The sequence below is a fragment of the Pristis pectinata genome, chromosome 1, assembly GCF_009764475.1.
Source record: "Pristis pectinata isolate sPriPec2 chromosome 1, sPriPec2.1.pri, whole genome shotgun sequence".
NCBI classification, from domain to species: Eukaryota; Metazoa; Chordata; class Chondrichthyes; order Rhinopristiformes; family Pristidae; genus Pristis; species Pristis pectinata.
The window spans coordinates 91,802,112-91,819,778 of record NC_067405.1 but is presented as its reverse complement, the minus strand read 5'-3'; the positions used below and the strand labels follow the sequence as shown (position 1 = coordinate 91,819,778).

The 17,667-nt window shown below is 41.9% G+C and overlaps 1 protein-coding gene across 1 annotated transcript in view; it reads left to right on the top strand.

Moving 5' to 3' along the window:
- The window catches only part of rgs6 (regulator of G protein signaling 6), a 470,045-nt gene that overhangs the window by 433,617 nt on the left and 18,761 nt on the right, over nucleotides 1-17,667 (top strand). Inside the window, exons 11-15 of the mRNA XM_052012918.1 lie at nucleotides 146-244; nucleotides 854-915; nucleotides 3,948-4,058; nucleotides 8,249-8,374; nucleotides 16,111-16,297. Of these exons, the coding sequence (XP_051868878.1) occupies nucleotides 146-244; nucleotides 854-915; nucleotides 3,948-4,058; nucleotides 8,249-8,374; nucleotides 16,111-16,297 (585 nt within the window). The remainder of the gene's footprint in view (nucleotides 1-145; nucleotides 245-853; nucleotides 916-3,947; nucleotides 4,059-8,248; nucleotides 8,375-16,110; nucleotides 16,298-17,667) is intronic.

The window sequence follows — 17,667 nt, the reverse complement described above, 5'->3', positions numbered from 1 at the left end:
CAGTTATAAGGAGCAGGCTTTTTGCGATTCTGTCTTAAGTCACTTATTGCTACATTCATATCTGGACAATGTAGCACTCATTTTGTGGCACAATTTGAAGATGAAATGATTGGTTTGTGATACTGTGATTTTTTTTCTCTTTCAGTCAGTGTATGGGATTTCTGAAGATTCACAGACGCACAGTCCTGTACATACAGTCGCACAAACAGCTAAGAAACCTGCAAAAGATGATCTGAAGAAACAGGTAACAAGACTAGTAAATGAAAAACACTATAATGCTGGAGGACCTCAGCAGGTCAGGCAGTATCTGTGGAGAAAAGCAGGCGATTAACGTTTCGGGTCAGGACCTTCTTCAGGACTGAAGAAGGGTCCTGACTCAAAATGTTGACCACCTGCTTTTCTCCACGGATGCTGTATGACCTGCTGTGTTCCTCCAGCATCATAGTGTTTTTCATCTAGATTTCAGCTTCTGCAGTCCTTTGCTTTGTTTTTCTATAAGACTAGATAGAGCTGTTTTTTGTGATTGTGCATGTGGTTACTCAGTAAGTTTCATAATCTATGTCTACCTGGCTCACCTGTCAGCCTAATTCCTGATCTTCCACAGCTTGAACTTGCAAACTAACCTAAATACATTGCCAGAAGGTGATATGTGACATGGCATTGATCAGATTCATGACACCAGCATAAAACAATGTGAATTGTTAACTGATGCATGCATGTTGAATTGATGTATACTGTATATGCCCAGAATGTTAGCCTCAGATATATTGTATGTGGTAGCTGGAATGATATATAACTGAACTAATGTGCAAATATATACTGTATCTTAACCACTGTTTCTTTCTACTTCCAGATAACTTTTTTAAATATCCAGCTCGACAGACATTGTTTAAAAATGTCCAAAGTAGCTGAAAGGTAGGGACTTTTTTCAGTAGGATTCTGCAAAAAAGTTTGAATGGCTGATGTTTTCATAACACATCTGAAAGAAGGATAGGAGACTGAGGGTGCACAACCAGTAGGATTCAGAGAAATTGGAGAGGTGTCATCATGAAAGGATTGACATTTCAATGTGCAGCTGTTCAAAGCCAGGGGCCATAAATATAAGATAGTCATCTATAAGTGCAAGAGTGGCATGGTTGATAGAGCTGCTGCCTCACAGCGCCAGAGACCCAGGTTCAATCCTAGCCTCCAGTGCTGACTGGGTGTAGTTTGTACATTCTCCCTATAACTGTGTGGGTTTCCTCTGAGTGTTTCCCATTCCCTCCCACATCCCGTGGACATGTGGATTGCTAGGTTGATGAGCCACTGTAAATTCCCCCTAGTGTGTCAGTGAATGTTAGAATCTGGGGTGAGTTGATGGGAACGTGAGGAGAATAAAATGAGCTTAGTGTAAATGGGTGCTTGATAGTTGACAGGGACTTGGTGGTCTGAAGGGCCTGTTTCCATCTTGTACGATATGAAGAACAAAGATTGTGGAAGGATTAGATGAGGAGAAGTGAGAGAAAACTCGTTTTGACCATAAACAATAGTTAGTCCCAATGACCTGTTTCTCTCCCTTAACACTATGTATGTAATTAGGGCAGGCACGGTAGTGTAGCAGTTAGCATAATGCTATTACAGTGCCAGCAACCTGGGTTCAATTCCTGCCACTGTCTGTAAGGAGTTGTACATCCTCCCCGTGTCTGTGTGGGTTCCCTCCGGGTGCTCCAGTTTCCTCCCACATTCCAAAAGATGTACCGGTTAGGAAGTTGTGGGCATGCTATGTTGGCGCCGGAAGCGTGGCAACACTTGTGGGCTGCCCCCAGAACACTCTACGCAAAAAGATGTATTTCACTGTGTGTTTCGATGTACATGTGACTAATAAAGATATCTTATATCTTATCTAATTAACAGCAAGCCTTCATTATCCTTCATAAAATTTTGTTTCCTGACCCAGCCTTCCCAACTGCAGTCAGATGATGGGATTGGTGATGTGGTCTGGATGGGGGCAGGAGCCAAAGGCGAGGCACGGTTTGATCTATGGGTCAGGGCCTGATGACTGAGTTTGTGATGTATGGGAGCAGCAGGTTTCAGACTGGCTCTCGGAGGAGTGATGTGTTGGGTGGGGGTGAGGCAGGTTGCCAATTGCAGCAGGTGCTGAATATGATCATGATTAGCAGAAGGTTGCCAAAGGTTTTGTTGAGGGGCTGGCAGGGAGTGGGTTCCTGTTCCTTCTGGTTTACTGCATTCACCTTCCTGAGCTGAGAGCTGCTGACTCCATTTCACTACTAGCAGCAGTCAGATTAACACCAGGATCCTACTGCTGAGGCCTGATTTAAATGTTAACGAAGTGTCCCATCTCATAAAGATGGTATACGTCCATGACACACTACCCATCACAGTAAAAATGACAGGCTCACGTGCAATAATGTGCAGTTATATTCCTCACTTTAAAACTGTTCGGGACTGCCCCCACACATATTCAGTAATATATTTGTGGTAAAACTCCAGGCTGAAGATTCAAAAGCCTGAAAGCATGTACCACCAGGCTCAAAGCTTCTATCCTGCTGTTATAAGACTATTCGCCCTTGTACAATAAGAAGGACTCTTGACCTCACAATCTACCTCATCATTGCCTTGTGCCTTACTGTCTACCTGCGCTGCATTTTCTCTGTAATTGTAACACTATATTCTGCATTCTGTTATTGCTTTTCCCTTGTACTATCTCGATGTACTGATGTGATCAAATGATCTGTATGTATGGCATGCAAAACAAAGTTTTTCACTGTACTTCTGTACATGTGACACTAATAAACCAATTTACCAATTTATATTCCAGTGCCCCTGGGACTTTGGTAATGCCGGACTAGCAGATTTTCCAGACTTTTGTGTGTTACTCCTATTAACACCCAAACACATTTATTTCACTTATTTTATACATTTTACATGGTGGTGTAATAGTTTTTCCAGTGAACCCTGTGAGCTTAAAGGGAGCAGGGAATACACAAGCATTCCGGATCCCGGCTCCAGCCGCAAACCCACCCACATTCCCTGGTGTTCCAAACCCCAACCCTGGCTCCAGCTGCACACCCAGCCCACAGTCCAGATCCCGACCCCAGCTACTCTCTGGATCCCCATCTCTGGCTGCCCATCCCACTTGCACTCTGGAACCCCAGCTCACATTCCAGATTAATGAGTGAGCCAGCTGCCAAACCATCAGGATTTCCAAACAATCGACTGCCAGATTATCAGAATTTTACCATGAGCAAGGTCATCAGTCACGTGCTTACCCTCTCCATGTCTAGAGACTGCAAGTTTTCTTCCCAGTGAGGAAGGGATTGCCTTGAAGGGAGAGAATATTATATACTACTTGAATACAGTATACTGCTTCACTGCTGAGTATTTCCAGCTTTTATACAGTACGCTGGTTTGAACAGCTCCATTCAATCTACAGTCATGACCTTGGGTTTCCTGGTCACTTGGCATTGTAGTTCTCCACCTCACTCCCACTTCATTCTTTCTGCCTTAGACACTCTTCCAATGGAATCCAGTGGAAGCATGTTAAGCATTTCTGACTCAATGTTCAGGTGGACGGTTTTACATCACACCATTGCTGCTTCTTTTTGTCCCTGGTAACAGTTTTGTTCTTTCTATTCAAACCTCCTCTGAACAGTTTTTTCTTTGCAACTGGGCTTGTTCCATTCCAACCCCTTTCTTACTTACACCATCATCCCTTTGCAGATTCCCCCTTGAGTTCCATCCACACCTTCCCTTGCCCCTGTTTTTGCTTGGAACTTATTACATCTCTAACTTTTCCCAGTTCTGTTGACTTAAAAATTTTATCTCTATTTTTCCCCATAGATACTGCCTGATCTGCTGAGTATTTCCAACACTTCCTGTTCTGATTTCAAATTTCCATCAGTAATTCCTCCTTTTCACTAACACTTTTCTGGTGTTTTGACTTTCAGTTTAGTCAGCTACACTGAGCAGTATTTGGATTATGATCCCCTCTTGACTCCACAAGATCCTCCGAACCCTTGGGTCAGTGATGACAGCACATTCTGGGACATGGAAGCCAGGTAACGAAGAAGGATTTGTTAATTGATGGAAGAGATAAGTCATGACATAAAAAGCTAAGATAACTTTCAGCACATTATATCAGTGCAAACTGTTTATTATAAAGGGAATCTGGGACATAGTGGGTTACTGAAGTGCTACTCCATCCCTGAGGTCTGTCGTGGGATCCAACCCAGGTTACTACAATCCTTTCAACAGTTAGAGAAGATTGAAACACAAGTTAAAGATACACACTTGGTGGAAATTCACAATGTAAAAGCATGTCTGTGTTCAATATTCAAATAAGTTCAAGATGAAGGTTTTTTGGAAAATTTAACAAGGTTCAAAATTTGTTTATTTTTATATATTTTCTCTCCACGCTCTTCTCTCCAAGGTGCACTGCATTTAGTCTGTAATATGGTGGCCTGTTTCACTAGCCTGTTGTCAAGAAGTTGTAGTTTACCCATTTTGGGTGCGCCGGATGGGTGCTCAGTTGGGTGAGACCATAAGATATAGGAGTAGAATTAGGCCATTCGGTTCATCAAGTCTCCTCCGCCATTCAATCATGGTTGATTTTTTTCAATCCCATTCTCCTGCCTTCTCACTGTAACCCTTAACCCCCTTACCAATCAAGAACCTATCAATCTCTACCTTAGATACATCCAATGACTTGGCCTCCACCCCCCTCTGTGGCAACAACTTCTACAGATTCACCACCTTCTGGCTGCTAACCAGGTGTTAGTGCAACCTGGATAGATTATTGAGGAACTGTGCCCACAGGAGGCAAGTTCATCATTCAAGGAAGTCTTAAATGCGCTTCCAGGCCTTACCACAGTGCTCCTGGCTGTAGGTTACCTGAGAGATCTCCGGAAGGAATTGACTGCACTCCCTGAATCCCTGGACTTTGGGGAAACTGCTTGTGCCCTCTCTGTCTGCTCTTGTGGGTTGAAGGAGAAGTAAATGAAGTCTCCGCTCCATGTATATGGAATTGGACTGACCTCTCTAATGCCGCAACACGCAGAATACTCTGTAATTAGTGGCAGCAGCCTGGCCATAATCCTGAGGTTAGTAAACTGAGAATGACCATGACCTTTACCTCCACAGGCAAAGCAGTCTAGATTAAAACATAAAAGCAAGGATGTACTGCTAAGGCTTTATAAAGCATTGGTCAGACTGCATTTGGAATATTGTGAGCAATTTTGGGCCCCGTATCTAAGGAAAGATGTGATGGCCCTGGAGAGGGTCCAGAGGATGTTCACAAGAATGATCCCAGGAATGAAAAGCTTAATGTATAAGGAGCATTTAATGGCTCTGGACCTGGAGTTCAGAAGGATGATGAGAGAACTCATTGAAATCTACCAGGTACTGAAAAGTCTGGATAGAGTGGACGTAGAGAGGATGCTTCCATTAGTAGAAGAGCCTAGGAACCAAGGGCTCAGCCTCAGAATAAAGGGACATCCCTTTAAAACTGAGATGAGGAGGAATTGCTTCAGCCAGAGGGTGGTGAGTCTGTGGAATTTGTTGCCACAGAGGGCCATGGAGGCCAAGTCATTGGGTGCATTTAAGGCAGAGGTTCTTGACTGGTAAGGGTTACAGGGAAAAGGTGGGAGAATGGGGTTGAAAAAGAAATCAGCCATGACTGAATGGTGGAGTAGACTCAATGGGCTGAATGGCCTAATTGTGTTCCTATATTTTATGGTCTTATGGTCCAGGCGCACTTCAGAGCCTGCATTCAATATTGCAGGAAGTCACAGGCATTGGCAAAGGCAAAGAATGTAGTTTGAATGTTAGCTCTATAAGTAACATGGTATCAGGGGAAACAGGTTCAGTAAAATTTGGTTGTTCTGTGAATGAATAAGTAGAGTCACTTTTCAGACCAGAGAGGTTCAAAATAACTTTAGAGATGAATTTTGAGTGCTTCACTATTTTGACACAATTTGGGGAAGTTTTAAGAAACATGCTGGAACAAATGAAAATCCTGCTAAGTCACCTGGAGATGGTGCAATATTGCTTCACACCAGGTTAAGCAAACTTACATCTGTACAGCCCCACTGTGCAAATGAATTTCTAGTCCAAGGTCTCAATGGTTCCCCCAACGCCCAACTCCCCATCCATTGATATTGGCTGATTGATCTGGAGTTATCCAATTTATTCCTCACCCCTTTTGAATGCAATTAAAATCTCAATTCCTTTCCTTCATATGAATGTGTTCATCGTATACCCAACCTCCCTCCTCCTTGAAGGCCTCTCGCTATTCACTTACTGCGGTCTTTGGTTATGTTCCCCGGGCCAGATCATATTACAACTCAATGGAATTCGTTCTCTTCCATTTGCTACCTTGACCATTGATCGACCCTTGTCCCCTTCCATTGCTGCCCTACCTATCCTCTGTAATGCAGTCATTACTTTAATTTCATACTTAAACTTGCTCCAGTGTCCACTGTATTTCTCAAAGCTTGATTCACTTTGATGGCCTGGAAGCTTACTGATCAAAGAATTTCTCTTGTGCAGATTTCAGGAATACTTCCCTCTCCTTAATGCTTACACTTTTTTTTTCTCTATTTACATTAGAATAACTGATATTTTCAGTTTATCACTGTTTTTTGTATGCCTATCTTGAAATTAGTCTGAGATTTTCTACTCCACTTGGAGTTAGCAGTGGAAGTGGGGGAGTGATTGGAAGTGTGGTGGGAGGGATGCAAGTCAAGGGACTGTTGGTGCTTGGGATTGTGGTAACTTTGGTGATTGGGAGTTTGGAGTTCAATATCGTCGGTGGTCCTAATCCAGGCAGCCAAGGGTGAATGTTGAGGTGAAGGATTAGTGGAGAGATGGTTAGAAGTGAGAGGTTAAAGTAATCAGAACAGTACTTTATTGAGGGTGGTGGGGTAAGGGGTGTTGAGATAGTGCCAGTAATTAAGGACTGGCATTCAAAGAGGTCAGTAAAGGCATCACTGTGGGTGGGGGGATGGACGGGTCAGTGAACAAGGGGGTGTCATGAACATTCTGGGGAAGATTGAAGGGATCAGCAGCTGTCAGAGTAGAGGTTTGTCAGGAGTGTTGATCAGAAATGTGGTTGGAGGACTGGGAGTGGCAGCAGTTGGGTAGGTTGCGTGCAGCAGTGATTGAGAGTGGATAGTATGCAAGGAGGTCTTGTGATGGGGTGGTTGGGAGTGGCAGTCATCGGGGAGATTTGGGAAGAGACCTTCGGGGGTTTCAGGGTGGTTTGTGCAGGGGCTGATGCAGTCATGTGGCAGTTGTCTGAGGGCAAACCAGTCCTGAAAGTGGACATCTTTTTCCTCCTTCACTAATATGATAGATAATGTACTTCTGATGAAATCTGCTTCTTTCCATCTTATTGAGAGCACAGTAAACCAGACTTACAGACCCTCTGTTTCAATGACTTTACACTCTTGATTTTATGAATAGTAAGTCGTATGCTCAGAATTTCCTTATTACTAGCAATCCCTTCAGGTTACTGCTGGAAGCTCTCTAGATGACTAATGAAGACATAGCATGTTCAGACTGTTACTAGCTTACTTTAGGACTGAAAAGACTGAAAGAAGGCAATATCGTCTGGGAAACTTCCATCCAACATCTGCCCTTCATGAGTTACTCAGTTGGACACAAGAAACCACATTAAAAGGGAAGACAAGCAATGCCATGCTGTTGTGACCCACTTTACCTCCTCAGCCAGTACAACCAAATTGGCTGGATGTGTGGAACAGGGAATGGGGGAATTCCAGGGAAGGAAGATGCCTTCTATTTGGCGTCTGCCAACAGGAAGAACAACAAAACTCAGGATTCAACAGAGCAAGGTCTAGTCTGGTGGAGCCCTTTTGTACGTATCTCCTTGAATTGCAAAGGCAGTAACCATTTATTATGTTCATAGCCTTATCACTGTGTTGAACATATTTTATATGTTTCATTAAACTGCATTAAATAATTTGTTTTTACCAGGTAGTATTGTGGAATGCTAATGGATGAGCTAACTATCTGGGCATAGGGTTTGTACAAGTTGTGTAATTTTTTTTATAATAAAACTGATGGCAAGTCATTGTATCATTGTATACAATGATGGAAGTCATTGGAGTATTGCGAAAAGTGAGCTGTGGTGCTATATGAATGCATCTTTGCTTTGAATGAATTCTTGGAAACAACAAACAAGAGATTTTTTTGTGAAAGGATTTCTCTTTTCTTTTTCATGTACCTTAAGCAAAGAGCCCAGCCAGCAGCGTGTGAGGAGATGGGGATTCTCCTTCGATGAAGTGCTAAAGGATCCTGCAGGACGTGAACAATTTCTGAAGTTCCTAGAGTCTGAATTTAGCTCTGAAAATCTGAGGTAAGTGATCATCCCTGCACTAAAGGAACTTTAACTGAGAAAGCAGTCCATAGACTGGAGAGTATTTAAATATAAAATTATATTTATGACAGAGAACAGCAGAAAACTTTATTTCCCAGGGTTATGAGGCTATGGAGGACATCAGCAGAAGTAGTGATTGAGGCAAGCCTATATCAACATCTTGGAATGTTAAGTATGGGGCTGAAAGGAGAAGGAAATTACTGATATGGCAAGAACATTGATAATAAAAACCGAAAATGCTGAAGGTACTCAACAGGTCAGGTTGTATCTGTAGGAAGAGAAACAGAATTAATGTTCCAAGTTGGAGACCCTTCGTCAGAACTGGGAAGGAGACAAAAGAAACTTGTTAAACTACAGGGAGGGTGGGGGAGGAAAATGCTTCTGATAGGGTAAAACCAGAATGTCCATGGGGACAAACAAGGTTATCTGGTCAATAAGTGAATGGGAGCAGTTAGAGAGTGAGAATATATACAAAGGAATGCAACTGTGCAGGTCAGGCTGGGCATGTCCTTCACTCCCAGGGGGAAAAAAAAACTTGCACTTCTTCAAATCTACTATACTGCATTCAGCGTCCACAATATTGTTTCCTTTACATTGGAGAAACCAAACGCAGACTGGGTGAATGCTTCACGGACCACCTGTGTTGGGTCCACATGGGTGACCCTGAGCTTCCCATTGCCTGCCACTTCAGTTCTCCATCCTACTTCCGCTCTGACCTTTTGGTCTCTGGCCTCCTGTACCGTTGCAATGAAGCCCAACACAAGCTTGGAGGAACAGCATCTCATCTTCTGTCTTGACACGTTGCAGCCTGTATGAATTAATATTGAATTCTCCAACGTAAGGTAACTTGATTCCTTCGTCTGCATTAGTCATCCATCCATGATATTAGCTCTGCATGTTGTTTTTTTTATTCCCCTTTTTTTTCTGAGGGAGTAGAGGACATGCTTAGCCTGACCTGCTGGGCACATTGTCCTGCTCTGCATTTCGCAACTCCTACATTCTTTTGTCTGTGCTCTCACTTCCTAACTTCTTCCATTCACTCATTGACCAGATAACCTTGTTTACAGTTTATCCCCATGGTCACCCCAGTTTTACCCTACCAGAGACATTCCTCCTCCCCCATCCTCCCTGTAGCTTCTTTTGTCTCCTTTCCAGTTCTGACGAGAGGCCTTCAACCTGAAGATCTGTTTCTCTTCCCACAGATGTGGCCTGACCTGCTGAGTATTTCCAACATTCTCTGTTTCTATTTTAGATTTCTACAGTTTTTTTTGAATTTCATTGGCAAGAACATTGGTTAGATAGAGTGCTAGTAAAGCTGCTACCTCACAGCTCTAGTGACCCAGGTTCAATCCCGGTCTCCTGTGTGGAGTTTGCTCATCCTGCCTGTGACTGTGCAAGTTTCCTCTGGGTGCTCCAGTTTCCTCCCACATCCCAAAGGCATGCAGGTTGGTAGGTTAGTTGGCCACTATAAGTTGCCAATTAGTTACCAAGCTGTATGTAGGTGAGTGTCATGCAGTCATAGAGTAATACAGCATGGAAACAGACCCTTTGGCCCAACTCGTTCATGCTGACCGTGGTGCTCATCAAGCTAGTTCCATTTGCCCACATTTGGCCTATATCCCTCTAAAACCCTCCTATCCATGTACTAATCCAAATATCTTAAGAGTGGTATGATCTGGAGAAAGTTCAAGGAAATGTGAAGAGAACAAAATGGGATTATGACTGTAAATGGGTGCTCGGTGGTTGGTGTGGACTCAGTGGGCTGAAGGGCCTGTTTCAATGCTGCATGACTCTATGACATTAGCACTTTTCCCTCGAGGCTCCCTTACCTTGAGATTGCCAATGACCTTATCTAATAGCACAATATGTCTAAAATAGCCTGCACTTCAGCTGCCTCCTCGATGTATTGCTCCCAAAATTGACCTTAATGCATACTATGAAAACATCCTCAAAGCTAGTTTTGCCAATTTGATTTAACCAGCTGACATGAAGATTAACGTCCACCATGATTAATTGCGGTAACTTTGCTTTTTTTATTTCTGGATTAATTATCTCCTCAAGTCTGTTGTTACTGCCAGGGGACTTGTGAATTACTCCCAGCAGTGTTTTTTGACCATCTTTATCATTTATCTGTACCCACACTGATCATTCTACCGTTTTCAATGCTCCTTTTCCTTCTTGGTTATTCCTTCTAGGCACTGCGGAGCACACAGAGGAAAAGCCTTCTGTTGTGTTACAGAGTTTCCCAGTGCTATGAGCTGACTAAACAGCAACCAGTGCATGTCACAGTCATACAGCACAGAAACAGGCCCTTTAGCCCACAGAGCCCATGCCTACTATCAAGCACCCATTTACACTAATTCTGCCTAATCCCATTTTATTCTCCCCACATCCCCATCAACACCATCAGTTTCTACCACTCACCAACACACTAGGGGTAATTTACAGTGGTCAATTAACCTACCAACCTGCATATCTTTGAGATGTGGGAGGAAACCAGAGCACCCCCAAGGAAACACACGTGGTCTCAGTGAGAATCTGCAAACTCCACACAGACAGGGTGGGAGTTTAAGATTGAACCCAGGCCTCTGAACCTATGAAGCAGCAACTGTACTAACTGCACCACCGCTGGATGAATCTCCAGCCAAAATTGTGTAAGATTGCTGGTTTAAATATTTGAACAATCTGAGAAGAAAACATTCTCCTCAACTTTAGCTTCTCCTCTTTCTGTGCACTCTATTGTATCTGTATTTTTACTTTGCAGTCAGAAAATGAAATAAACCAGAAAGGGGCTTAACTTTTGTGGGGGTATTATTATAATCGATATAGTTATAGAGATCAAAGTACGACCACTTAATTCATGAAAGCATTCAAGTGCTGATCTATCCTGTTAGCAAGTAGGTTAATGCAAATCCATGAATTGTTCAATTATTTAATAACTGCAGAAGTTTATTTTTGTCTATTACTTCAACAGATAAGAGTCTACTTCAAGATCCTTAATGATATCAAATTTTAGACCAGGGCCTTGATGTATCAAAATGCCGCCCATGATCAAAGATTGTCAGTTCCATTATGTTCACTAATGGAAATTTCAACCAATTTCTTTCATGATGGTATCAGCAGAGGTTCACACTGCAGATACACTGATCTGCTAGCAGAGCTTCTGAAAGTTCCATCTGAGGTGCCAACCTGTGCTGCCACTAAATGGAAAGTCTGTCTATTTCTTGTCAGCATTGACATCACAGTAACCCTTACTGCTTATCCAAGCAACCTTTGTCATTTGCACCAAACACCTTTGCCCTTCATTTTCCCTGTGTAATTATGCAAATTTATTTATTAAGAGGCCTTTTCTATTGAGAACAAAGTCAGAATTGCTGACAATTTGGAGTTAAGTTACTGTCATCAAATAGCTGAATGTTTGGTGACATGTTTGATCCCAATTTAATTTACAAGATGAATTTTGGAATCAAAACTTCATTAGTAAGAAAGCATTTGCTTAAAACTTAGAATTAAAACAGCACTGAGGAGCACCACGAACTGGGGGACATGAATGCAAATTACTAAGTTTTGCCTCCATAAAGAATTAAATTAAAAAACTAAGCACTAGTATTTATTTCAAAATGGATGAAGTTGTAGAAGTGAAATGATCAACTTGAATTGAACCTTGGTTAGATGACATTTGGAAATTGCGTACAGGTCGTCCCCACATTACAAATGCATGGCTTTTGTAATGTGGGGACGACCATACATAACTATGAACTCCCATTATATTATTAAATTCAAAAGTCCGACAGACATACATATGTTCATTCCTATGATTGGCAGAATAAGTCTTCTCTCTCTCTCTCTCTCTCTCTCTCTCTCTCTCTCTCTCTCTCTCTCTCTCTCTCTCTCTCTCTCTCTCTCTCTCTCTCTCTCTCTCTCTCTCTCTCTCTCTCTCTCTCCCTCTCTCTCTCTCTCTCTCCCTCTCTCTCTCTCCCTCTCTCTCTCTCCCTCTCTCTCTCTCTCCCTCCCTCCCTCCCTCCCTCTCTCCCTCCCTCCCTCCCTCCCTCCCTCCCTCCCTCCCTCCCTCCCTCCCTCCCTCCCTCCCGTAATTGTTCTTTCAAATCAGTCTTATGTACTTTTGATGCCATTCATTACAATACTGTGGAGGTATGGTTACGATATCGAGTGATATTTACGTACTTTCTGACTTGTGGACAAAATCAGCTTATGGATACCTGTAAAAACAGAACCTATTCTTTGCCCAGGGACAGGCTGTAGAGGTCTGGTTGCTGTTTTGTAAAACAGATTTAGAGCTACTGGATGGTGTGAAATAACAATTTGCAAGGATGATCCCAGGCAGCAAGATTTTGCCTCATAGGAGAGGATGTAAAAACTCGATCTCTTTTCACTTGAAAAGGGAAGACTGAGGGGACCTCATCTGTAAAACTTTGATAAGTTTTATCTACATAGATATAATGGGAGTGTATCCACTAAATGGAGGTCATCAATATAAATTAGGAAGAAATCAAATGCAGATTTCTGAAGAAACTTCTTTACCTAGTGAGCAGTGAGAATGTGAAACTCTGCAGTTAGGTGTGATTGAGGCAAACAGCAAAAACATGTTTAAGGGGTACAAGATGACTACATGAGGTAGAAGGGAATAATGGGTTATGGTAGTTGGGATAGAGGAAGAAGGATGTGAGAATGCTTGTGTAGGCCATAGATGCTATTGTGGCTACTTAATGGAGCCAAGGAGTCATAGCAGAATAGCAGGTAGCTTCAAAGCAGAAAGCGTAGAGCAGGGATAAAGAGTAGCTTTTCAGATTGGTAGTTGTTAGGAATTGGAATCCCCAAAAGTCAATGCTGGGACAACTGTTGTTCTTTATTTCTACTAATGATTAAGAACTTTGAAGCAAAACATAATTTCTAAATTTGTACATGGCACAAATTGCAAGCATTGTTCCATACCAAGGAGGAATTTAACGAATTACATGTAAAATATTGCAAGGACACTCAATGAATGGAGGAATGCACTTCAGCATTGATAGGTGTGAGGGAATATGTTTTCATCAGAAAATAATTAGGTGGATATTACATGGAAAATAAGAATAAGATCTCAGAATACAAGCCACTGAAGATTGTGCTGCAGGTTATTACAGTGCATTTTGAAAACCAAACAAGCACTGGGATTTATTTCTAAAGGGAGAAATGTACAGATATGCTCACTTTGTATGGAATGACTTGTGTTAAGCCACATTTAGAATACTATGTATACAATTCTGGTCACCAATTTATAGCATAGACCAGAAGTTTGAGATCATACTTATTCGAAAAGAAAAGGCCCAGGGATAAGCCAATGGACATCCAGTAAATGATGAAGGATTTTGATCGAGTAGACAAAGAAAGCTTTTCAATTTGTAGAGGAAACCAAAAAACCTAGAGGTTATCAATGTAAAATAGTCAGAAGGAGATAGGGAAACTGGGGAATGTTGAGAATGTGGAATTTGAAGAATGTGGTTGCTCAACCAACAGATCAGATCAAGTCCTAATGTTGGCAGTCAATTAAACATATGGGGAAAAAAAAGAGGGTCCAAGGACATTCCTGTTCTTAATGATGGAAGGGCCTAGGACGTGAACACTAAAGACAAGGCTGAAGCATTTGCAACCATGCTCAGCCAGAGGTGTCAGTGGATGATCCATCTAGGTTTCCTCCTGAGACCCCCACCATCATAAAAGTCAGCCTTCAGCCAGTTTGATTCACTCCACATAATATCAAGAAATAACTGAGAGTACTGACAATGAGACAAAGGTTGATAAGTATTAAGTAACTGTTATTGCCAAAGAAGTGTCAAACAATGACCCATCTGCTGCAAGACAGAGTGTTACATCCAGCTTTGACATTCAGTGGCATTGCCATCTACATCATGGAGGGCACTATTGACTAGAAGTTCAACTGGACCTGCCACATTAATATGGTTGCTACAAGAGCACAAAGACTGGATATCCTTAGGCAAGTCATTCATTTCCTGACACCTCAAGGTCTTTCCACTATTATTAGGGCATATATTTGAGAGCATGATGGACTAATCTCCTGTTGCCTGGGTGATTATAGCTCCACAACATTCAAGAAGCTGAACATTACAGAGGACAGAGCAGCACATTTGATTGGCATCCCAGCCATCAACCTAAACAGTAACTTCCTCCACCAGCAGCTCACAGTTCTCTACTGGTAGCCTAGGTTACTCTTGCAGCTCCTCCCAAATTCATAACTATTGCCACCAAGTAGTACAAGGATCACCTGCATTTGCAGGTTTCCCTCCAGTTGTACACCATCCTGACTTGGAAATATATCACCATTCCTTCATTGTATCTGGATCCAAATTTCTGAAACTCTGTCCCCAACTGTAATACCCTCCACAGAAGGACTGCAGTGGTTCAAGAAGGCAGCTCACCACCACCTTCTCAAAGAGAGTTCAGGATGGGCAATAAATGCTGGCAGTGTCAACAATGCCCACATCCTAAAAAAAGGAATATCTAGAAGAAAACTTGGCTACTACAGAGTGATTGAGGTGAATATTGTAGCTGCATTTAAAGGAAGCTGGATAGGTATATGAGAGAAAGCAAAAGGCTATATTGATTGAGGGTGGCAGGAGGTTCAAGGAGAGAAAAAACAATCACATCAGCTTGCTGGGAAGAGAAGCCTATTTCTGTGTTGTATAACCTACATGATTCTTTATACCAGGGGTATCAGATTCCACAAATATAGTGCATTGCTCAAGCGTGCCATTGGAGAATAGAAACAATGTTGTTTTGTCTAAGATGTACTTTCATTTCAATTCACCTTTGTTGAAATGTAGCTCCTTGCCGGACATGGACAAGACAAGACAGAGAACCAAGATGAAAGTTTTTCCACAATAAATATTCCAGAATTAATACTTGTATAAGTGCCAAGAGCTCTTGAATTGGAGGTTGATTATCAATAGCAGTTATTCTTTCAAAAACACAGACGTGACAGACAAGATGGTACATTGAAGATTAACACATTCTTCTCATAGCTTGGAGTTGTGTTTGAATCCATGCCAGATTTATAGAATAAAAATAGCCACTCTTGCTTCCAGCTGTGAAGATTTGAAGCACTTGGTCAATCTTAAACCAATTATTCATGGGCAACAGTTCATAGCACATTACATTAAACCAACAATCTCTGACATGCCATGAATTCAACCTGTTTTCATTCTCATTCTCCCCAGGAATGCAAAAACTAACTTTTCCAAAGATAAGAGCAATATAAAAGTTTTATATGGATATTTTTGTGAGGGAGGATTGATATTTAAGGTGTGGAGGAATGTAGGCTATTCCATGGACAGCTGGAAGTCAGAAGTAAATCTATGGAATTGCACCCCTGTAGTTGGGAATGCATATCTGCTGTATAAATTACAGGTTTCATGGTAAAATATATTGTACATACATTGCCTTTCCTATATAATTCTCTGGAATCTCTATACTCTGGAATATTTATGAATCTGATCTATCTGTAATGTTTGGATATCACCAATACTACATTTGTTGAGCATTGTGGCAAAGTGTTTAAGAGTGTTTAATCATTGACAGATCATTGCCAATCAGTGGGTTGGAGCAATGACTAGACTTGTCCATTAAAGATTACTGCCTTTAAATTGTATTTTCTTTTAAGAGCATTTTCAGTTCCTTTGTATTTCTTCCATCTTCAGGTTTTGGTTGGCCGCAGAAGATTTGAAGAAGCAACCACTTCTGGAAGTTCCAGACAAGGTTCAAGAAACCTGGCAAGAATTTCTTGCTCCTGGGGCACCCAGTGCTATCAATCTGGATTCCCATTCATATGAGATAACCAGTCAGAATGTCAAGGATCCAGGGAGGTATACTTTTGAAGATGCTCAGGTTTGTTACTGTTTTAAGTTTATTTGCACTGATATCAAATAAACCATATTTTTAAAAGCCAAGCAGTATTAGATGATTAGAAATTATTGGTTGAACATGCCTGATTGTTTGGCATTAACCAATGAACCACTCAAACCCATTGACTTTAAGTAGTTCAGGGGGATATGGCAATCAGGTTGTACTCTTCCAAGGTCAAAGCAGTCTGTAAACCTTCGCTGCACATTGCACTGCTAATGTTGTCTCAGAACGTATGTCATAATCATACTGTAAGGTCCTAACAATAGAACATAGATCACAGGACAGTACAACACAGGAACAAGCCCTTCAGCCCACAACATCTGTGCTGACGACGATACGGATTTAAACTGCACATCTGCTTGCACATTGTCTATATCCCTCCATTCCCTGCCTGTTCATGTGTCTGTATGTCTAAGTGCCTCCTAAGCATTGCTATTGTATCTGCTTCCACCACTTCCCTTGGCAGTGTGTTCCAGGCACCTGCCACTGTCTGTGTAAAAAAATTTTGCCTCATAAATCTCGTTTAAACTTTGCCCACCTCACCATAAAGCTACGCTCTCTAGTATTTGACATTACCACCCTGGGAAAAAGACTATCTACCCTATCTATGCCTCTCATAATGTTATTTATTGAGCTACTCAGGGCTGTGTGAAAATTGAGCATCTATAACAGCAGTTCAAGGCAACCAGCAGTGCCTAAAGGAGAGCCACTTTCCAAAGAAATGCCTGATTTCCATGGCCATCATACTCCCTCTCCTTCCCAATTCATGTAAATGGCCACACAGCCAGTAAAATGTACAATTTGCACAAGTTGTTCTACTGATATTCACTTGAATTTAACTTACTTCCTGGGACATGGTAACTTTCCCCCTGCACCCTGCAACTTGTTTCTCAGCACAGTATCCAGGTTGTAAAATCTTACAGCAAAGAAAAGGCCATTCCCAGTAAAGCTGTGGGAGCACCTTCACCAGAAGAGCTGCAGAGGTTCACAAGTGTCGGTCACTTCCACCTTCAAGGACAATTAGAGATAGGTAATAAATAATGACAGAGTGGAGGGGAGGGGGAAGATGAGGGGAGGGAGAAAGAGAAGGAGAGAGGGGGAGGGCAAGCTATATCCAGACTTCCACATTTTTTTATAGTAAATTTATTCATGGGACGTAAAGTCAAAAATCGAGTTTACTGTCAAATGCACAAGTACAAGTATGCACAGGTGCAATGGAAAACTTGAAGCAGCATCACGGGCACATAGCATCAGATAAGCAGCATTCACAAGAAAAAACATAAATTAAATATAAATTATACAAGAAAAATCACATTTAGGACAACACAAAGTCCATTGTAGTGCAAAGTGGT